Source organism: Argentina silus (genome assembly GCF_951799395.1).
Source record: "Argentina silus genome assembly, chromosome: 9".
Lineage (NCBI taxonomy): Eukaryota > Metazoa > Chordata > Actinopteri > Argentiniformes > Argentinidae > Argentina > Argentina silus.
In genome coordinates this window covers 16792217-16815665 of record NC_139663.1, presented here as the reverse complement: position 1 = coordinate 16815665, position 23449 = coordinate 16792217, and the positions used below count along the sequence as shown (strand labels likewise).

At 41.4% G+C, this 23449-nt stretch overlaps 4 protein-coding genes across 5 annotated transcripts; all 4 read left to right on the top strand.

Annotated features, from left to right (window-relative positions):
* The first annotated feature begins 255 nt into the window (after positions 1-255).
* tsen54 (TSEN54 tRNA splicing endonuclease subunit) lies at positions 256-4789 on the top strand. Its single transcript, XM_083676680.1, has 11 exons — positions 256-346; positions 583-741; positions 982-1045; positions 1208-1291; positions 1496-1594; positions 1678-1730; positions 1833-1934; positions 2116-2741; positions 3461-3521; positions 4026-4139; positions 4381-4789. Exons 1-11 carry the CDS (start codon positions 267-269, stop codon positions 4529-4531), a joined length of 1593 nt encoding a protein of 530 aa, XP_083532806.1. The 5' UTR covers positions 256-266; the 3' UTR covers positions 4532-4789.
* Positions 4790-7815: 3026 nt separating this feature from the next.
* On the top strand, positions 7816-9154 carry LOC310809333 (5-hydroxytryptamine receptor 3A-like; the record flags this gene model as incomplete). Its single annotated transcript, XM_083676532.1, has 5 exons — positions 7816-7978; positions 8079-8289; positions 8389-8547; positions 8676-8885; positions 9123-9154. The coding sequence occupies exons 1-5, from the start codon at positions 7820-7822 to the stop codon at positions 9152-9154; spliced, it is 771 nt and encodes a 256-aa protein (XP_083532658.1). The 5' UTR covers positions 7816-7819.
* Positions 9155-9789: 635 nt separating this feature from the next.
* On the top strand, positions 9790-14797 carry LOC310809660 (5-hydroxytryptamine receptor 3C-like). The gene is made up of 9 exons (XM_083677036.1): positions 9790-9845; positions 10064-10215; positions 10492-10536; positions 10865-10974; positions 11318-11493; positions 12391-12551; positions 13404-13614; positions 13981-14139; positions 14231-14797. The coding sequence occupies exons 1-9, from the start codon at positions 9806-9808 to the stop codon at positions 14512-14514; spliced, it is 1338 nt and encodes a 445-aa protein (XP_083533162.1). The 5' UTR covers positions 9790-9805; the 3' UTR covers positions 14515-14797.
* A 1618-nt stretch (positions 14798-16415) lies between these two features.
* LOC310809661 (5-hydroxytryptamine receptor 3C-like) lies at positions 16416-23206 on the top strand. 2 transcript variants are annotated; one of them, XM_083677038.1, is made up of 7 exons: positions 16416-16453; positions 18524-18633; positions 19859-20031; positions 20224-20387; positions 20856-21066; positions 21437-21595; positions 21687-23206. In XM_083677038.1, the coding sequence occupies exons 3-7, from the start codon at positions 19899-19901 to the stop codon at positions 21971-21973; spliced, it is 954 nt and encodes a 317-aa protein (XP_083533164.1). In that variant the 5' UTR covers positions 16416-16453; positions 18524-18633; positions 19859-19898; the 3' UTR covers positions 21974-23206. The 2 variants fall into 2 exon arrangements, with proteins under 2 accessions (XP_083533164.1, XP_083533163.1); XM_083677037.1 differs by lacking the exons at positions 16416-16453; positions 18524-18633 and having other exon boundaries at positions 19574-20031.
* Positions 23207-23449: the final 243 nt, after the last annotated feature.

The following is a 23449-nucleotide window of genomic DNA, read 5'->3' as shown; positions in this document are numbered from 1 at the left end:
CCATGAATAACATGTACAGCTGGGTAAACCACTTGCATGAGAAGAGACAAATATGTATATATATGATACAAGCAAATGCTTCAACATTGGCCTTAATTCAAACAGTTTATCATAGTATGAAAATAATGTAGGCTACTACAACTTTACCATAGCTCACCCCAGTAGAATCTTTGATCTTGTAAATGTTGTGCTCCAACTCCCCCTGGTGACCATTATGGGAACTGAACATCTCTTCAAACTGAAGGTGGTGCACAAGGACCCTGAGGATGACAGAAACGGTACTGTCAAACATGGCTGACCAAAACAAAACATCGGCTAAAGTGGTTTTCTGCAGTGAATCATTGAGGTCAGTGAACTGTTTTCACGTCAGATATCTAAACACTTACTGAATTAACACTTTTTTACAGAACTAATCAAGCCAAACTTGCTGCTTTGGTAGCGCTTAGTTCCCAAATCAGAACTGTTTACTCGGACACGTGTTAGCTAGCCAGACAGACAGACAGATTGGACCACCAAAAACCCATTATGCACACTTGCTTGCTAATGTTGTGTATCTAGCTATCTAACTTGGCTGTATTTTAGTGCGTCTGAGCTGTTTGCCGCCCGAACGCGGAGCCACAAGATCCCAGTGAGGGGACAGAAGGATTTCATTCCCAGTGGTTCAGAACGACAAAGGGAGCGGCTCCAGCAGACTCTGGACGAACACTGGGACCTTATCTCTGAGGAACGAGTAGCGAAACTGTAAGTATAAATAACAGGTGGACAACAGGGCAGTGGATTACTGTAGCAATCTTTAGTCACCAGACTAGAGTGACAGCTTGCCCATACAGTATGATAGAGATAGAGTCGGTATGGATGGGTTTGTATGTTCACAGATGTATAGACTGTTCATCTGTATTCACTAGAGGACTCTAAGCCAACAATATGTTGCAGCACTGTGGAAATGACAACCCTTTTTATGTACTTTTTTTGTGTTTGCAGCGGGAACCTAGTGAAGGCCTTGTGGATTCCCAGTGACCGGATTGTGGAACTCCAGTCACCAGCTGTGAGTATAGTTGTCACATCTGACAGAGGGATGACAGCTGTTGTATTAGCCAGGTCTTTTGAGGACTCCTCTGCTGAGGATGTCACCTTTCTTTTATTCAGCCTTATCCAAATGTTTGAATGAAAGATTTTGCCAGAGACTCACAACATTGTTGTACCGTAGGGGAAGTTTTGGCAGACTATGGGTTTTTCTGCCAATGGAAAGCAATGTCTACACCCAGAGGAGGCTCTCTACCTAATGGAATGTGTAAGTGCCTGGCTCAGCCAACACTCTAGTTTATCAGGAAGTGAATACCAGCTCAGACCTTTGAGCCCCTAATTATATCTGGTACGGTATGTTCACCTGCCAGTTTACCTGGCAGGGAAGTGCAGTTGTTTTCATTAGTTTAACCTGTGTGGATCAAAATTATTCTTCTAAATATGTGTCTTACTATCCTATGCTCTTGAATAGGGAAACTTGCAGGTGTTCTACCATGAACTTCCACTGTCCATCCAAGAGGGGTATGAGAGATTCCTGTCCTCAAAGACAGTGGGCCTAAAGCAGTACCAGGTATGAGAGAAGACACATATGCTTCAGTAGGATTCTAGCATGCACAAACTTGCCTAACTTGATGACTTTGTCTCCCCATGAAGGTATTCGGTCATTTGAAGAGGCTTGGCTATGTGGTGACTAGATTTGATCCCAGGTAATTGACTCACTGGTATACAATGGTCTAACACCTTCCTTCCCTTTAATTGGTTCTCTACATTTTTGTGCAAGTGAATCTACGGTATTGTTCCCTGTGTAGCTCTGTGCCATCCCATTATGAGAGGCAGCTGAACCTGCCCCAGTCACGAGACAGACCAGGAAAGCAATTGAAGAGGAAACGTAGCCACAGCTCCCCCTCCAGGTGAGCAGCAGACACACACTCTCACCATGGGTTCACATTTTGACAGTTAAAACCCTCAGTTATCAACCCACAGGCCTCAAAGTCTTTTGAAATGGAAAATGATGTTTTACCCATCAAATGCGATATTTTGTGTTGATGAACATGGCAACCATGCCTCTCTATCCCTGACTTTGTGTTGCAGGCACACAGAAGCACAGGATGGAACCTCCCCTGAGAAAATGGTTGGGGACAAAGATTGTGAGAGAGAGGAAGAGGACAAGAACCCTTCCCCTGATCTTACAGCCCCTGAGATTGATGACGAGAAGGTGGCACCACTGGGCGACCCTACCACCTCATCGGTTGAGACGACTAGCCAGGGTAGGAGCTGGTGGGCAAAGGAAAGTGAGGTTGACTCTGGCCCTGGTCAGCAGCCAGGTCAGTCCCGGAGCTCTGGCTCCCGACGTTGGGACTTCATCCCCTTCCCAGACCTGGGCTCCAGGAGACACCTCCCCAGCAGCCTGGCCCCCCCAGACCCTGCCCTTCTACCTGTGTCTGTGTCTGTGGGGTCCTGTGATGTCAACCTTTGGCTACAGAGGCTTAACCTGCGGCAGGTGAGGATGTCCCGGCGTGAATGGGAGAGGGAGCGGGACAGGGACAGGTACCGGCGGGACATCAACGAGGACCGGGAGGTGCGGCACTGCAGGAACTGGGTGGAGTACCGAGAGCTGCTGGAGAGGAGGAGTCGACGGAGCCGTAGAGACAGACCAGCGCACCTGTGGGAGGGGACGGTCACACCTCTACATGACCCCGGACAGTACTCCTCGACTGGTACGGTTAATATGCACCCAGCTGTGGTTAAAGACATACTGTGATTAGATTACAATCTCATATTAATGTGTACTATGCTGTGTTATCGGGCACATGCTCAGCAGCCACACCACCCTGCATCCCTTTGCCAGCGTGTCTGGGAAGTTAAGCAGGGTATGCCTCTGTCAATCCTTGGATGGGGGTACCAAAACAGGCTGCTGTAAGTGGTGTTGGAGGACCAGTAGGTGGCACTCTTCCCTCTGGTTTAGGGAAACCCAATGCCCCAAGGCAGTGAATGGGGCACTGCCTTGCAGAGGTTGCTGTCCTTCGGGTGAGATGTTAAACCGAGGTCCCGACTCCTGAGTCGTTAAAGATCCCATGACACTTAATGCAAGAGTAGGAGTATTAACGCCTGGCTAAATTCCCATTCTGGCCCTCATGCTATCATGGCCACCTAATTATCCCCTGCTTTCAATTGGCTCATTCATCCCCTCTCCTCTCCCCTTCAACTCTTCAGCAGGTCGTTGCTGCAAATGACAATATGTTCTCAGTCAACTTACCTCGTGAAGTAAGAGTAAAAAAATAAAATAATCCATTGTACCGTGACATTAACTGGATGTACTTGTGATATTCCATCACCATCTTATATGAGGATGTATCAGATGGGCCACAAGTATTTGTACCAGCATATGCTATGGATGTTGACATTTTGACATTGTTGTCTTTTCACTTGCCCCCAGGGGAGCTGCTGGATAGAATCAGGGTGGTCCAATCCTCTCGGATGTCGGATGGAGCCTCCAGGTACACTTCTCTCTCTCTCTCTCCCTCTCTTTCCTTCTCTCTCTCTCTCCCTCTCTTTCCTTCTCTCTCTCTCTCCCTCTCTCTCTCTCTCTCCCTCTCTCTCTCTCTCCTTCTCTCTCTCCCCCCCTTCTCTCCCTCTCTCTCTCTCTCTCTCTCTCCTTCTCTCTCTCCCCCCCCTTCTCTCCCTCTCTCTCTCTCTCTCTCTCTCTCTCTCTCCCTCTCCAGGGGTCTTGACCTCGTGTTCAGTGTGTTAACTTTTCAGTCGCTTATCTACACTGGCAGATCTAAAAGAACATAATGAATGCATTTGGTCTAGGTAGTAGGAAGCACTGTTTGTTCAGCTGGTGGTAATTGGATCAGTGTAATAGAAATCAGAACTTCTATTGTATTTTGCAGAGCGTCAAACTTACTCAATTGGTTTGGGGATGACCAATAGCATCTGTTCTCCAGTAACCCAGACTTGATCTTCTGTGACATTGATGACATTGTGCTTTGTCCTCTCAGGTTGAAAGGTTCAGAGGACTGGAGGATCAGTTTCAACATTTATCAGCCTGACACGGTGGCTGAGTTTAAGAAGAGCAGTCCAGGGAAACCTTATTCCCGCATGTGTGTGTGCAGGTAAACACAAATCAAGCGGGCAACCGTTTGCTTTTGTCAAATAAACATCCACACTGTGTACTCTTGATTAAACAGGTGAATTATACGATCTTTAGTCGAATGTCCAACAAGACACCACATGACATTTAAAGTTATCCGTAGTGCTCTTAACTTGCTTTTATTTCTCTTGATGAAATGTTAGATTTCTTCAACCGCCTCTAAAGCCACTGCTCTGCTAGTCAAATCTCCTGTATTGTATCAGATTCGATGGTCCAGTGCCTGACCTGGGGACATTGAAACTGCTGGCGTTCCAGAGCGGGGACATCCCAGTCACCTATGCAGTGGTGGACCATGGGGACATCTCCTTCTACTCCTTCAAGGACTTCCAACTACCCACTGATGTCTCCCACTGACCACAGTCACACCAACTCTACATTCTAGCAGTCTGAAGTGGTTCTCAAACAATGCAAAAAAAACTTGTGGAAATTAAATAAACTGAATTCTCAGGGCTTAAGTGTTATTGGTCTCTCATGTCTAAAACAATGAATGTCAATGATTTATTGCACCTGCATCCGACGCTTGCTTTGTACTCTGACCTTCATAAAGTGCTCGCTGTCTGTTGTCTCAGGACTAATAAAGCAAGTTTAAAACAGAGTGTGTGCAAGCAATGTCAACACGTATCATCAAATAAGGCTTTGTAAAGCTTCAATAGATGCTCATAATTAAATAGCACCATAACTTTCTCCACATGTCTGTGCCCATTTTTAAGCAACCACAGAGTCCAGTTCATTTAATGTGAGTAAAAGGGTGAATTCATCTCAATAAATTGTTCTTTTTTCAATGGGCACATGAAAGTATTGAAAGTACATGGTAGTGTCCACCATCATAAACCATAGACTCACTGATTCAAGATAACATGATGCTGAGTTTTTTGATAGATTGCTACCGTCCTTAGCTCTTGGTTATTGGCAGACCCTGTCCAGCTGTCAACTTAATCCAATATGTATGATGAACTGTAGGTCCACATTTGCCTCTAACACAATAGGTTAGGACACAGAGCTCTTATTTACAAAGACGAAACTACTAATGAAAACATTCATCAAACTGTTCCCCTGACAGCAATAGTGAACAAAGTCATTTGGCCTTTTAATTGGGTGTCATATGAACACGTAATGTATTTTCGGTAAAATAAAACATGACCCCCTCCTTACTAGGACACTGCTCTGCTGGATGTGGACCTACAACACAACAACATACTCAGCAATGTGCGCTCTGTGGCTTCTGTACTGTCTGGCTCTGATGGGTGAGTTATGAAATATTGAACTGTACTTGTATGATGACTGAGGAACCTTGCTTGAAGCCTGATGACTCATGTCAGCTCCGGTTAACATATCTGCCTAGGCTTGATCTCAGCAAGCTAACATGATCTTGATTCATGCGGACAATCTGGGGTTCCATTCCTGGTTGGTCAGTCGGTTACATCGGTGCTGTGACTTGGTTACAAGGGCTGCTGGGGGGAGCAGGGGGTGAAGTGTAGTGAAGTTAATACGATTACTAGTTGGTTTAGTAATTATTACTTTTATGCTTGCATGATGATTAACCTTGCCCGAGATCTGAGGATTTGTAAGCTCCCAGTGGTTGGGAGGTCGAAACTTAATTGATTACGCGAAGACTACTCGTCTTTTATTTAACTATAGTAATATCAGCATTATGAATCAAATGAATTAATTCATCTAAGATAGAGCCCATTCTCCTCAGCAGGTGGCGCCTCCAGTACTAAGGACTGTTCCTATCAAAGTCTGATGGATCACCTGCATCTGTCAAAAGAAAACAAAACTCTCACAAGTATGCGACCTGTGTGGAACTGGACCACACCCACCAAAGTTATGGTGTATATGTCTCTGTTTGGTATCTTGGATGTGGTAAGTGCTCTTAGCCCCCTGTTTAGATCTCACTTCTTTTCTTAGTCCAGTCCAGTTCTACCAGTGAGGTAGTCCGATGAGGTACAGTAAAAGCATTTTACCAAAGGCCTACAGTGTGTTTAAGTAATTTAAAATGTACAGTGTTCTGTAAAAGTAAATCCATACTATTTGCCACCACATACACACCAGTACTCTCACTGTAAAATCATTCATGCCTGCAGGATGAGAAGTCCCAAACCCTTACCTGCCATACCTGGATCTCAACTGTAAGTATGGTTACTGATTGTTACGTCTCGTCTTGTTCGTTCGTTTGTTTACCTTTTGTTTCATGTTATTCAATTTTTGTTCCCTGTTTATTTTTGTGTCTCTCACCTTATCTCTTTTGTGTCTCTCACCTTATCTCCCTTATGTGTTTCCCGCCTGTGTGATCGTCTACCCCGCCTTGATTGGATTCACCTGTTTCTCATTGTCATTCCTGTGTATTTAGTCTGTGTGTTTCCCGTCTCGTTGCTAGTTTGTCTTTGTGCCTTAGTGTCAAAATGTCCCAGCGATTTTCTTAGTGATTTCTTGTCTACTTGGTTTTTGATCTTTGTTAGTTTTTCCGAGTTTGTCTTTTGCCTATTCCCTGTTGGATTATCCACCTCCTATTTGACTGACTTCCCGTGTACCATACCCTGCCTTGCCTACCCCTTTTTGGATATTTGTCCCCCTACTAATTATCTACCTGTGTACTGAACTCTTTTCTGGAATTAAAGGATTGAGGTTGAGTCCTCTGCCTTGGTCTACAGCCATTACACTGATCCTCTGATTGGGCAGTAGAGATGATATTGATATCATTCAATTTCCTCCATAACAGTCTATGAATCAGTCCTCTCATTTCACCCCGATATTAGATTTGTCAATATATCCAATGTCATCATAAATTCTTGTTGGTGTATCGGATATGTGCATATTTACTATTGTCAGTATTGATCTGTCATTGCTTCCATATGACACCTTACACCGTTCCCCATTAACACAATTGGGCAATAAACTGCTGTGTTATAACCTTGGCTTTTTTGAGGGAAACACAAATTCATTGGTTTTGTTAAATTTGTCTGTATGAATTTCAAAAGCATTATTGGTATATACGATATATCTAAAGACGTTTTTTTATTTATGTGTGTGTGCACAGGGCATGAAGAATGAATTCATATCTTGGCAACCGAGGGAATTTTGTGGAATCAAGCATATAGATGTTCCAAGAGAGATGCTCTGGTTACCTGATATAGTCATCCTAGAGGAGTAAGTAACATTCAGTACAAAATGACAAAGTTGGCAAAAACCATAGGGGGTGGTCTCTATGTATGTTTAGCACTCAGGGTAGCATTCAGGGGCCAAATACAAATTACAGGCAGGAGTACTGTATGAAAAAGCTGGTAACTGCAAATGATTTGTTTTGTTCCCTACTTGATACCTGCTCTCATCATATGCCCCCTGAAATCTAAGCAAATATGTTGCATTGTCAGATATACTCAGATATTGATACATGTTTTTCTGCACACACACACACACACACACACACACACACACACACACACACACACACACACACACACACACACACACAAACAAACTCTTTGCAGAACCTGTCTTTATGCTTTACACCAGCAGGGTTTCGGTCTCCTCTTATGAAGTAGTATAACATCTTGGGATGTTATACTACTGTGAAAATAGAACGTGAACTGATGAAAATAGAACGTGTGATATAGATCTTCTTTCATCTTTTCAGCGACAGCAATGAAGTTGATGTTATTCAACACTCCTGTTGCCATGAGCCAGTTCTCTAAGAAGAACATGATTACCCGGGGGGAATGGAATTTCCTGGACATGAATGTGACCATTAACAATGTGAACTACAGTACCACCACTGATATTTCGGAGCAGCTGATATATGTGGTAAACTTACATGCATTTCTTGTGATATCATAATTATAAGGACCTTATTTTTTATGTATTGGTATTTCACTGCAATCCTGCACTTTCCTCAACCATACAGATCACCTTTCAGAGGAGACCTCTATTATACATTATCAACCTCCTGGCACCACTCTTCTTTTTCCTTGTGCTGGACTTGGCCTCCTTCTTCATCAGTGAGGCCAGGGGTGAAAAACTTGGCTTCAAAGTGACCCTCCTCCTGTCCATCTCTGTCTTACTGCTGATTCTGAATGACATTCTGCCCTCCACGGCAGACCGCCTCCCTGTGATAGGTGAGAGGTTACAAACAGGTTTGACATGTATCAACATTACCATTAAACACTGACAACAGGAGAGTTTCAGCAACAATGTCATTTGTGCCTCTCCTTTAGGTGTTTATTGCATTGTTATCTTCACCCTCATGGGCCTCAGCCTCCTAGAGACCATACTGGTGGGCTTCCTGATAGATATGGACAGCTGGGTTGATGACGATGCCAAGACCTCTGCTAAGGCCTGTGAGAAGACTCAGGAAGAAGCCAGCTGCCAAAGAGGTGAGACCTCCACACTGTTCAGATAAGAGTCGGTTCAGTCTTGGGTAAATGATGACATCACATTGATTCTAGGAGGGGAGGAAAGGGGAGGGTCCATGGGGTTTAATCCCCTCTTACTTGTGTCTCAGAGTCTGAGGGAGATGCTGAGGGCAACAAGAAGGACCTTAAAGGGGAGTCGCTGACCGATGTCCGCCTGCTGCAGCTGATGCTAGAGGAGGTGCAGACTGTACGGCAGGAATGGTTCTCTGCTGATGTCGGACGTGGCAAGAAGAAGCCTGGCTACTGGGGGAGAGTGGCCAAACGGATTGACTCAGTGTACTTCTGCCTCTATCTCATCAGCACTACTGTTTTTCTGGTATTAATGCAATACAGGTGGATTAAATAAGAATGTACTTACTATATATGGATATGTGTCCATCATTTGTAGACCATTGTCTTACAACAGATAGTGTAACTCTGTCCACAATGGTATGTAGACATGTTATCTTTGCTTAATCTTTTTAGACAATCCAATCAGCCTGGAATGAACTGTTTCTGATGTGTTAACTCCTGTTCTCATTTTCTGGTTTTAAAAGGGTTGTACAAGGCTCACCTCTGCTTCTGTTGATGTGGCAATCCCTCATTTTCTCATTATTTAAATGTAATAAATAAAGCCATAAACCACAAATGTGCCTTTACCAATTGTGTATTCTTAATTATTATGTGTACATGATTTGCACACCCTTTTTTTTTTTTTAGCTTCCCATTTTCTAAAATTCCAATCAATTTTGACAACCATTATAATAAATCAAGTAAGTTCTTTACACTAAGATGTACTCCATAATTCCTGGGGGTGGCCAAAACATGGAGAAAATAAGGAATCTGGTAACTGATCTGGTACATGATAACAGCATAACTACATAATCATCTGAAAGGAGATGGCTTCACTGACCTCAAGCTACCTTTCTTAGCTCTAGACTACTGGCAGGTAGACCCTGTTTGTCCAGCAGTCAACTGAATTCTTTGATGAACAGGTGGAGCTCCACCGTCGCCTCTAACCCAATGGGTGGGGTTACTCTTTATTCACCTCGACCAAACTGGTGACTTGAACTGGCTCCAATGTTATCTATTAATTAATCTGCTGTTCCCCTGACAACTGACATGGACAAATTCACTTGGCCTTTTGATTGGACCTCGTGAACATGTTTGTACTAACATAAATACACATACACAGACACTCCTCTGCTGGACCTGAACCTGTGCTCCAACACATACAACCATGTACACTCTGTTGCTTCTGTATTCATTGGCTCTGATGGGTGAGTCCCTTTTTTTGCTTCTACACTGGTACTTAGTTTCTTCCTCCTGGCTTGCCTTTGACCTCTGACTAATGGATCACTTACATGACCCATTATACACAGTAACTGGCATCAGCCCCATCTTCTACCATAATTATCTGGGGGTAACCCGTCCTGTATACAACTACAGTAATATCAGCATGTGATTTTATGAAGATGGAGCCCCTTCTCCTTAGCAGGTGGCGTCTCCAGTACTGAGGACTGTTCCTATTATAGTCTCCTGAATCACCTGAATCTGAGTAATGAAGCTGCGAGTGTGCGTCCTGTGTCGAACTGGACAATACCTACAGAGGTTCATATGGACATGTTTCTGTCTGGTATCTTGGATGTGGTAAGTGTGAGTTATACGACACTGTATACAACATTATACACTGTATACTCCACTGTATACGACACTGTATAATGTGGATTTGGACCCTTGATTTGGACCTAGTCTTCTAATGTTCTTCTGAACTGTTTTTAATCTTTTAATTTACTGTAATTAATCCCTGTGGCACAACTGACTGAATCATTCAACATCCTCTGAGCTTTACTGTGAAGTAAATGGGTAGTACAGTAAGTTAACACACAAACCAACATGAAGTGATTAATTTCTAATTGTTTGCAGAGTGAGAAGTCCCAAACGTTCACGTGCTTCGTCGATATTGTAACAGTAAGTAGTGTAGTCACTTATTCTCAGATGTGGTGGGGCAATAGAGACTATATACTGTATGATTCATAAAAGGCTATGAAATTTCTTCCACTCATTTCACCTCTACCCATATTTGATATTGGACACTTAAATTAAACTAATGAATCTCAGTAGGTGTTTATTGTCAGTATGTATTACACCTCCATACAGTAGCCCCTCCTTGCCTTTTTGCCAAATGGTGCAGTGACGTTCCCCTGCCTTTTGGAGAATGTGATGGCTTTTATGTGACAGTGATGGACATTTTGGGATTTGATTCACTTTAAACCTCTTCACTCCTGTCCATGCACAGACCTGGACTCATCACTTCTTATCTTGGAAGCCTGAGGAATTTTGTGGAATTTCGAGGCTGCTTGTTCCAAGGGAAAAGCTCTGGGTACCAGATATAGCCATTGTAGAGGAGTGAGTATTATTCTTATCAGACCTATTTGAGCAGTCGCATCCCTGTCCCTCTATTTTGCATGCAGTAGCTTGGAAAATGATTTTCAATATATTTTTAGTTATTATTTATTTTGATTTGCCCACACACATGAACACAAGGGAAGACAAAATGAGTTTGGTTTTGTGACTTCATACAATATCAGTTAAAAAGAACAACTGTGTGGAAAATGGTCTGACTCAATATCTAGCCTTCATGGGCATTCTATTACAATGAGATACCATATCAAAGAGTATCACATATCAAAGAATGATGTGAATGATGTCTCACGAGCCACATTTGATACATGTTTGTTTAAACTTTCAGCATTTCTGATAGAGGCAGCATCAAATTGAGCCCATATGCCACAGTGTATGGTAGATATTCCAAGGCTCAAGTTCTGGATCGACAGCGGTTGACTACCACCTGCAAAATGAATCTGTATATGTTTCCTTATGACACTCAGAGTTGCAAAATCACCTTTCAGTCCATGATTCACAAAGGTACTCTGCACGCACAGCAACATTGACACACACACACACACACACACACACACACACACACACACACACACACACACACACACACACACACACACACACACACACACACACACACACACACAGTCAGAGGTGTAAACTTGTTTTGGTCAGTGGACCAAATGCAACCTCACGCCCAGTAAATAATACATTGACAGTAAACTATTGTCTACTGCTGTGCACACCAGCACATCATGTTATTACAATACTCAATATTACAGTAGCCTCATTTCCACAGCTCAATATTACAGTAGCCTCATTTCCACAGCTCAATATTACAGTAGCCTCATTTCCACAGCTCAATATTACAGTAGCCTCATTTCCACAGCTCAATATTACAGTGTTATTGCCGACTCAAACTCAGATGAATGCCTAATTTTCAAGATGGGTTCGTCTGTGGGCCTCCGAATGTAACTAAAAATATAATTATTAATTAACCAATATAGCAAGTCCATTACAAGCAATAATAAGAAACTACAGATATGTACAGTATGTTTTTCATCTGTCATATCACATGTATCTTGCCAAGTATAATAAATAGCTGTAAGTATCACTTTTTTTCATGTCCTCCAATCAGGGGAGTGGGTGGGCTGGACTAAACAATGAACAAAAAGAGAAGACATATATGCATTCTGATAGACTTGCTTACTTGCTGTCTTCCCATTTCAAAGCTGATCTATCGACCCTAAACAAAAAGAAATGTGACCACCCAACAGGCCGGCTCCGGCCCGCAGGCTGTGTCTTTGACACTCCTCTCATTTGGCTTTATCCTTCTATCATCTTTACTGCAACTTAGAACAGAACAAACGTTTGGTAACTAACATGTCAAATTGATGAAGACATTTTCTTTCCTCTCTTCAGAGACAGAAATAAAGCTGGGGGCATTCAGCAGCAACGCTGACATGAACGAGCATGCTGAAGCCTCCATGACATCACTGGAGGAATGGGACTTCCTGGGTATTAACATGACTAAGGACAAGTTCAAGTTTGGAAAAGGGCGTTGGGACCAGCTGGTATACAAGGTATCCGTCAGTGGAGGCAAATCAGGGCATGAGTCATTAGTTGTGAATGTGAATCTTTTTTCTCAGAGTATCCCAGTAATGTTTTTCTCATAGTATCCCAGTCAAACCATATCCTTTTATTTCTTACATAGCTTGTAAAAAACAACAATAAAACATTTAAAAAAAACAAAAACAATGATGGCCAATTGCAACCAAATGATCTGACTTGCCAAGGATTTTCTCCAACTATGATGAAAGGAGCCTTCAAAAAGCAGGATTCAATGTAGGCCTCTTACAGTGTCCTTTGGAGGGGGCATGTTGCTTGCAAATGTTTGGTAGCAATTGGATTATCTAATAAGAAGATATACTAATAAACAGTATACACCTGGGGCTCATCTTCTTAATCATCAATTATTTGATGCTCTTGTCACAGGGAGAATCTTGGTTGCAATTAGAATCATGTCTTTCACACCTGTCTCTTATGGCCATCTTATGGCTTATGGCCATCCCGTTCTGAATTACTGTATGGTTGCAATTGAGCCTGATATTCTTGATTTTCATTTTATTTAATCTTTTAATGTATTTATTGATGTGCACATCAATTTGCCAATCCCCAACCCTTCCCAGTGTACATCTCACACATTCAGATCAGATGTGGCCCATACTGTATGACAGTTCACGTTGATGGCACTCAGCTGATTGTGCCACCAAAAAGCCAGATCTGGCGCAGAGTCAAACTGTACAAACTAAAGCAGTTTGTACAAACTGTACAAACTAAAGTCCCTTTTATAATCATAATAATAGGCTAACACTAAAACAAGATGACATCTCTCTTTTGCATTCTCCTTTAAATCCTTTCTCACTTCTGTACAGATAACCTTAAGAAGGAGGCCCATTTTATACATAATCAACCTTGTGCTACCAATCAGTTACTTCCTTGTCCTGGACTTGGCCTCCTTCTTCATCAGTGAGGCCAGGGGTGAAAAACTTGGCTTCAAAGTGACCCTCCTCCTGTCCATCTCTGTCTTACTGCTGATTCTGAATGACATTCTGCCCTCCACGGCAGACCGCCTCCCTGTGATAGGTGAGAGGTTACTGCCAAGCATTGCATGTCTGGTATCTCACTCTATCTGCCTCCATAGTAGACAGAGGCAAACATTCAAGATAGCTAAGCAGAAAATGTAAATGCTTATAATTAATCTTATAATTAACCGATGCAGTAGGAGATATGAGTTACATTTAACCTATGCAATATGAGATATGAGTATAGGATAACAAGTCCCTTGTTGTTTGCTGTTTTTTGGTGACAAATAGTAGCCATCTGTGACTTTAACAACTGAAAATGTATTCATACAATTGACATAAAAAAGGAAATACGAATATGCCTTCTATAAATGTACCACATCAGTGCTCTCCTCCTAACATAGGCTAACTTTTGCCCCTTCTCCAGCTCTTCACTGCATTGTGATCTTCACCCTCGTGGGCCTCAGCCTCCTAGAGACCATACTGGTGGGCTTCCTGATTGATATGGACAGCTGGGTTGATGACGATGCCAAGACCTCTGCTAAGGCCTGTCAGGGGACTCAGGAAGAAGCCAGCTGCCGAAGAGGTGAGACCTAAATGATGACATCACATTGATTCTAGGAGGGGAGGAAAGGGGAGGGTCCATGGGGTTTAATCCCCTCTTACTTGTGTCTCAGAGTCTGAGGGAGATGCTGAGGGCAGCCTGGAGATGGTTGAGGCGACACCAAACAAGAAGGACCTTAAAGGGGAGTCGCTGACCGATGTCCGCCTGCTGCAGCTGATGCTAGAGGAGGTGCAGACTGTACGGCAGGAATGGTTCTCTGCTGATGTCGGACGTGGCAAGAAGAAGCCTGGCTACTGGGGGAGAGTGGCCAAGTGGATTGACTCAGTGTACTTCTGCCTCTATCTCATCAGCACTACTGTTCTTCTGGCAGTAGGAATACAGAAGTGGCGTCAGTAATTATGTATGTACATAATATATCGATATGTGTACATCATATATGTAGACCATTGTTTTACAACAGATAGTCTGGCTCCTTCCACAATGATACGTAGACCCTCTGTGCTTGTTTAATCTCCCATTTCTAGACAATCCAATCAGCCTGGAATGAACTGTTTCTGCTGTGTTAGTCAGACTACTGTTGTCATTTTCTGGTTTTAAAAGGTTTGTACAAGGCTCACCTCTGCTTCTGTTGATGTGGCAATCCCTCATTTTCTCATTATTTCAATGTAATAAACCACAAATTTGAACCACAAATGTGCCTTTACTAACTGTGTATTCTAAATTAATATGTGTACATCATCACCTTTATGTTTTTTTAACTTCACATTTTCGAAACGTCCAATCAATTTTGGCAACAATTTAATAAGTTGAGTAAACTCTTTACACTAAGATGTACTCCCTGGTTCCTGGGGGTAGCCAAAACGGGCAGGAAATCTGAGTCTGTTAACACTCTATTTTAAGGTCTCCTAATTACCTTTAATCTACTTAAAACTACAGTACATGATAACAACATGAGAGATTGTAAGAATGAATATATGAACACAACGCAGGATACTAACATCATATGGTCAGGGTGTGATTTGTGGAGTGGAAAAGTACGGGAAGGTAGTGGAAAGGTATCGGGGGGTCAGCATCCTGAGCTTTATGGCAGGTGACCTTTTGTTAGGCAACTAGGTATCTGTTATATGGGCTCATAGGTTACACATTTTGACCTGTGGCCTGTTTACTAAACTGCCCAGATGGCCAGGTCAAATGGAGTTATCTCCTATTCCCCCTACCAGAGGGGTGGGCTATGTTCCTGTATAAAAAGGCCACTCTTGAGAGTGATAATCAGAGAAGCCTAGCTGTAGAGTTAGTAATAACATGTATACGTCGACGGTACTGTTTCCTGTCATATTACAATAAAGACTAAGACTTCTCTCCCTGATATTTGTGGTCCAGACTGTTCATTCAAAAACAGTGGAATCTCACAAGCATAACTACATAATCATCTCAAAGGAGATTCACTGGCATCAAGGTATTCACTGGCTACCAGGTAAATTCACTGGCTACCAGGTAGACCCTGTCTGTCCAGCAGTCAACTGAATTCTTTGATGAACGGGTGGAGCTCCACCGTCGCCTCTAACCCAATGGGAGGGGTTACTCTTTATTCACCTCGACCACATAAAACACAGTGTCCTGTCAATCAGACACTCCTCTGCTGGACCTGAACCTGTGCTCCAACACATACAACCATGTACACTCTGTTGCTTCTGTATTCATTGGCTCTGATGGGTGAGTTCCCTTTTTTTGCTTCTACACTGGTACTTAGTTTCTTCCTCCTGGCTTGCCTTTGACCTCTAACTAATGACTCACTTACGTTACACATTATACACAGTAACTGGCATCAGCCCCATCTTCTACCATAATTATCTGGGGGTAACCCATCCTGTATACAACTACAGTAATATCAGCATATAACTTTCTCTGTCTAAAATGGAGCCCCTTGTCCTTAGCAGGTGGCGTCTCCAGTACTGAGGACTGTTCCTATTATAGTCTCCTGAATCACCTGAATCTGAGTGATGAGGCTACTAATGTGCGTCCTGTGTCGAACTGGACGATGCCTACAAAGGTTAAGATAGGCATGTTTCTGTCTGGTATCTTGGATGTGGTAAGTGTGAGTTAATAGCTCTACACACTGTATAATGTAGATTTGAATCCTTGATTTTGACCTAACCTTCTAATGTTCTTCTGAACTGTTTTTCCTCAGTCCACAAAATATTTGAATTTGTCGGGTTGGGTCATCAAATCATCTTTGGAGCTATATATTAATGGGATTCATCTAATAAAGTCAGCCATTTCTTTTTTGCAGAGCGAGAAGTCCCAAACTTTCACGTGCTTTGTCGATGTCGCAACAGTAAGTACTTTTACATTTACATGTATGGCATTTAGCAGACGCCTTTATCCAAAGCGCCTTACAACAAATACATTTGTTTAAGTAAGTGAATCATCTATCCATCAGTTATCATAAGATAAAGTAATCAATTCTCGGATCAGGGGCCATTGGCAGTCACAATGCTAGAAGAAAGATATTTTTTTTTTTTTTTTTTTTTTTTTATATTAACAGGAGATAAACTTGTGGTGGGGCAGAAAAAGATTATATTTAATTTTATGAATTTCTTCAGTTAATTTTACCTCTACCCATATTTGATATTGGCTACTTCAATTCAAGTGATGTCAGGGGTGAGTTTCCCGAAAGCTTCATAGCATTAAGTAGTTCTATATTAACCTATTATACTTAAGTCGGAATTTGAGTGGAGAAAGCTGATCTGACAGCAGTGCTTCTGGTATATCAATTGATCGATTTATGGATACATATTCCTCTTCACTTCAAGATGAACTTAACAAATGTGTGAGTTACAAGCTGTTTTGGAAAACAGTCCCCAAACAACAATACATTGCACGTTCACAATACATTGCAAGTGAAGTTCTTCATGAAGTCGTTCGTGAAACTCAAAGATTGTTATCGGAAAACTCACTCGTGATCATCATTCTTAGTAGGCATTTATTGTTCACATAGTTTATTATATCTACACATTATATTGTTTATTGATCACGCCCCTTTACAGTAGCTCTTTTAAAAAAAATGTTTTTATTATTAATAGAAAATAATTCTTACAAACATTCAGACATAAAACTATATTTTAACCAACAAACATAGTGACATAACTTCAGTAAATAATGTATCATAGACTTTTACAGTTGACACACTTTTATTTATTTTTTATTTTTTAATAACCTGACCCAATTAAACAAAAAAATAAATAAATTAAAAAGAATTCAAAAACAGGGCTTAGATTAGCAAAATGTAGTTTTGTGGATATGAAATTTACCAATCAATATATTTGATTATAAACTTCAGGGATTCAAATTAAGTAATTACATCTTTACATTAAATATTGTATGACCAGTTTTAACAACTATATATTTCACCAAGTCTGTCTAAAATGTGTGAGTACTGTCTGAGTCCCACTAAAGAAAAAACTAAAAAACATTCAAGTCTCAAGTTCTCACAAAAGGTACATTTGTCATCAATCTCTACAAACCTTGATATAAGACAATTGGATGGATATATATTGTGTAAAATATTCAAATGCACTACCCTTACTTTGTTTGAAATGCAGTACTTAAAGGGTAACATCCAAGCCTTTTGCCATTCTACCAAAATAATTTCCCACGGGGTGTAATTTTCCTCTTTCTATAGAATATGTCTCTTTTTTTAATATGTTTATTAGCTCATTTAGGATCCTTAATTTCAATTTCAATACCATTAACTACAAGTTTTTGTATTACTCTTTGGGTATCAAGGAACCCCATACGGCTTTGCATCAAAATGGACAAACCACCTGGAATAGTTTAGTTACACAGTTATATTCTTTAAATGTAATGGAAAATTACTTGGTAATCATAAAGTTTTCATAAGTCAATATATGGCCAGTGTGATCAAACAGATAACTTTGAAAAGTTATATTTCTGTCATGCCGCCACTGCTGGAAAAATAAGGACTTACTCCTAATAGTGATACATTCATTGTCCTGTGAGGAGAAACATTATCTACAAAACACAGTTCCCAAGCTTGTTGGTAGAATTTAGTTAACAGAGCTTGTTGGTAGAATTTAGTTAACTTAACTGGTAATTTAGTAATTAAATAATTACATTTTAATAAGAAATGGAGGCCACCCATCTTCTTTAATATACAAAATGATGTGCTATGAATACCAAATATAATCCTCCAGAGACTTTTTTTGATCCATTTCACCTTAAATGTATTATTCATACCCAATAACTCTAAGTGACCTCAATACAGTATACTACCCTTGTATTTTTGCCAAATGATGCAGTGCTGTTCCCCTGCCTTTTGGAGAATGTGATGGCTTTTATGTAACAGTGATGGATATTTTGGGATTTGATTCACTTTAAACCTCAGACCTGGACTCATCACTTCTTATTTTGGAAGCCTGAGGAATTTTGTGGAATTTCGAGTCTGCTTGTTTCCAGGGAAAAGCTCTGGGTACCAGATATAACCATCGTAGAGGAGTGAGTATTATTCTTATCAGACCTATTTGAGCAGTCGCATCCCTGTCCCTCTACTTTGCATGCAGTAGCTTGGAAAATTATTTTCAATATATTTTTAGTTATTATTTATTTTGATTTGCCCACACACATGAACACAATGGAAAGACAAAATGAGTTTAGTTTTGTGACTTCATACAACATCAGTTAAAAAGAACAACTGTGTGGAAAATGGTCTGACTCAATATCTAGCCTTCATGGGCATTCTATTACAATGAGATACCATATCAAAGAGTATCAGGGTATCAAATGTATAAGGTCAAAGAGTATCACATATCAAAGAGTACTTACACAATGATCATTTGTTTATTTGCAAAGGGGCTAAATAACACTAAGGATCTTTGTTCCACACAGTAAACACAGCATCACATTGTAGTATAACATGGGAAAACCTGCTGTCAACATCTTTTATGGTTGATGAAAACGGGGCAAACACTTCTTATTGTCTCAGAGAGCGATGTTTTATTCACAAAAAGCTCAATAGGCCCAACACCAGGTGAGATCAGTTACGTAGGAAGAGTGCTGCCTAAATGTTGTGAGGGGGGTGAAGTGCTGTGCCACTCCCCCCTCTCGACCCAGAGAAAATGCAGCATGTCACCTGTTAAACAAGCAATTCTAGTGACTTTTGATGGAAGAATAACGTTGTGGTTAGTGTTAGTGAAAAGCATGAAATGATCAGGTCTCAGGTAAATGACACTGGGCCTACAGCTGATTTACCCGAGTGCACCCGTCCGGGCCCAATAAACAGATCTGATATGCCCCCCCATACCTCCCTTCCTTAAACTGGAAATAATGGATCTGCTTTTGAAAAAAAGATCTTCTGGGGAGTGTCCTCTACAGCCAGACACCTTTACTGACAAATCACGAGTTTGGGTAGGTGGGTGGCTCAGAATGAAGGTGGAAATTGTGCTCTTTATAAATCGAAATTAATTTCTATACTGTAGCTAATGCAGACAGCTGACATCGGCAAACCTCTAGAAATTAGCAACAAATTTTGTGTCGGGAAGATATTGACGATAGATTCGGAAGACAAATATCAACAAATGTGCATGTCCCTCTCATCCATCTACTCAGGTTGAAGGCAATAAGCCTCCAGACGGTATGCTGGGGGCTTTGCAATTTGTGGGAGGCAACACATCTGGCCTTGCAACTGTAGCTACATTTGATACATGTTTGTTTACACTTTCAGCATTTCTGATAGAGGCAGTGTTACATTGAGCCCATATATCATGGTGTATAATTGGTACACGGCTCAAGTTGTGGACCGCCAGCGATTGACCACCACCTGCAAAATGAATCTTTATAAGTTTCCTTATGACACTCAGAGCTGCAGCATCACCTTTCAGTCGGTCATGTACAGAGGTACTCCGCACACGCACACGCGCACGCACACACACACACACACACACACACACACACACACACACACACACACACACACACACATTTACACTATAAGTAGTCTTGATTTATTTTTGCTTGAGGGTCAGAGACTTAGAATATAACAAACGGTTGGTAACTAATATGTCAAATTGATCATTTTTTTCTCCTCAGAGACAGAAATAGTGTTGGGGGTATTAACCAGCAACACTGACATAAACCAGTATACTAAAGATGCCATGACTACACTTGAGGAATGGGACTTTCTGGCCATTAACATGACTCATGACAAGTTTGTGGCAAATGATAAAGACATTTGGCAACGACTAATATTCAAGGTAAATCAGAGCATGAGCCATTAGTTTAAATGTGAATGTTTTTTTTCTCATAGTATCCCAGTAATGTTTTATCATAGTATCCCAGTCACTTCCAAGTCCCTCTGTTTCTTACATAGTTTGTAAATAAAACAAAAAAACAACGATACTCTTGATTTTCAGATTTTTTTTAAAAATTTGAAAATGTATTTATTTATTTGCACATACACATTAACAACCAGAGCAGGCCAATTAACAACCATCTATGTGGCCACTTTGGCACTTCCAGTTGACGGCACTCAGCCGATTGTGCCACCAAAAATCCAGATCTGGCCCAGAGTCGTTGGTTGTCTGTGATCTCATCATTCTCAAAAGCTGTACAAACTAAAGCAATCCAAGTCCGTTTTATATTTATAATAATAGGCTAAATCTAAAACAAGATTACATCTCTCTTTTGCATTCTCATTTACATCCTTTCTCACTTCTGTACAGATAACCTTAAGAAGGAGGCCCCTTTTATACATAATCAACCTTGTGCTACCAATCACTTACTTCCTTGTCCTGGACTTGGCCTCCTTCTTCATCAGTGAGGCCAGGGGTGAAAAACTTGGCTTCAAAGTGACTCTCCTCCTGTCCACCTCTGTCTTACTGCTAATTCTGAATGACATTCTGCCCTCCACGTCAGACCGCCTCCCTGTGATAGGTGAGAGGTTACTGCCAAGCATTGCATGTCTGGTATCTGGACAGAGGCAAACATTCAAGATAGCTAAGCAGAAAATGTAAATGCTTCACACAATATCTTAATTAACCTATGCAATAGGAGATATGAGTATAAGATAACATCTGTTATTGTTTGCTGGTTTTTGTGGTGACAATTATTAGCCACCTGTGACTTTAACCACTGAAAATGTATTAATGTAGACAGAAGGTAATCAAAATGTAATCATACAATTTACAATTAAAATTCTGTATTATAGCCAACACACAAAAGAAATACAAATATAGGCCTACTTTGAATATACCACATCAGTGCTCTCCTCCTAACATAGGCTAACTTGTGCCCCCTTCTCCAGCTCTTCACTGCATTGTGATCTTTTGCCTAATGGGCCTCAGCATCCTAGAGACCATACTGGTGGGCTTCCTGATAGATATGGACAGCTGGGTTGATGACGATGCCAAGACCTCTGCTAAGGCCTGTCAGGGGACTCAGGAAGAAGCCAGCTGCCGAAGAGGTAAAACCTAAATGATGACATCACATTGATTCTAGGAGGGGAGGAAAGGGGAGGGTCCATGGGGTTTAATCCCCTCTTACTTGTGTCTCAGAGTCTGAGGGAGATGCTGAGGGCAGCCTGGAGATGGTTGAGGCGACACCAAACAAGAAGGACCTTAAAGGGGAGTCGCTGACCGATGTCCGCCTGCTGCAGCTGATGCTAGAGGAGGTGCAGACTGTACGGCAGGAATGGTTCTCTGCTGATGTCGGACGTGGCAAGAAGAAGCCTGGCTACTGGGGGAGAGTGGCCAAGTGGATTGACTCAGTGTACTTCTGCCTCTATCTCAGCACTGCTATTGGTTTTCTAGTATACACACATTTGATGTGGTTTGAATACTGATGCCAGGTTATAGATAATCATACACCCTTTGTTTTTGTTATTTATCTGCATGATGATCTATATTGAATCACCAACTTTTAGGTTTTTTTCTGCTGTTTGAAATTCACATACCCAGGTGAATGTTCTCTTTTTGTCTCTTATATTGTGAGTGTATAGTTGTTTAGTGTAATAAATAAACTGTTGTTTGCATCATACTTACCTTGGATAATCACCTGACCTGTATCAAGTGTGGTAGCCACAGCGATGGACCTTCTGCTCCCATTGCCAAATGTAAACCACATGAATCCAATCCCTGGTCTCTGTTACAAAATCGTAGGTAGGTGCAATAACATGGCTTGAAAATGCTGATGTGATGAGAAAAAATACATGGCAAACCAAACCAACCATAGCGTCAAATGACAGGGAGGAGACAGATCCTCTATAGCTTTGGTAGGCGCGACACACACTAGTCTTGCCATAATCACCATAATCACGTCTGGGAAACGTTTGATTAGTCGATCTGGCTTGGATTGAACCTGAACAGTGCTGTGAGAATGAGCTAGCGATTTCATTGGATGTTACATTCCATGAACCCTCACCCACATGCCCGCAGATGATTGCTGTTGTTATGTGTGTTATCTTTTCCGACTGGGTAAGACCATTTTGCAGAGAGTTGTTGCTTATGCTAGCTTGCTACATGGAAAAACTGAATTCTGTTTTGCCAGAAGTGTACTCTATACACAAAACTAGTCGATGAATGCATTAGGTATTTGACTCTTTTGTGGTGGTGAGGCATCACTCATTTTAAAATAGCTACTTTCTGCAAAGGATTTCACCAGGATTTCTGAACTAGGAAAGCCTGAGCTGTTTCTCAATAGTTCAAAAAATCTGTCCTCTCCTCGATTCCTCTGTCCTCAATTCCTCCCTGACCGGGTTCAGAGGGGTAGTTGCCATATTTAAGAACATATCAATTGACAAACAGGTGGATTCCTCCCTGTCCTCGCCTCCTGGAGGAGGTGCATAGCTGAAGGATAAAAGCTTGTATCCACATGCGGAAGAGTTTGTAGGATTTCTGCTTAGGTGTACCATCCACACCCCCTTTTTACCGGGCAGGACTCTGGGACACTCCACATAATGGTCCACAAGGGAAATGAATTGAAAGAGTAGGCTACAACATAATAGCCTACACAACATATCGACAATTCCTTCAACAAAGTACTTTCTAAGAGTTATTACAATATTAACAAATGAGGAAACTTGTGCGACAAATAAACATTTTTAAATCAAAAAAGGGATGTTTTGTATTCTGTTGAGTGGCAAAATTACAATAAATATAATTCCTACACTCCTTCACCATCTGTGGGCAAATTGCTCTATTACTGTAAGCCATGAGGTCGAAATGTTCCCTTAAACATCTTTACCATGGTGTTGTTTCCTGATTATTTCTGTTTTTGTGACGTTTTGAGGAGCAGGTGAGTGGAGGACGGGACGAGAGGA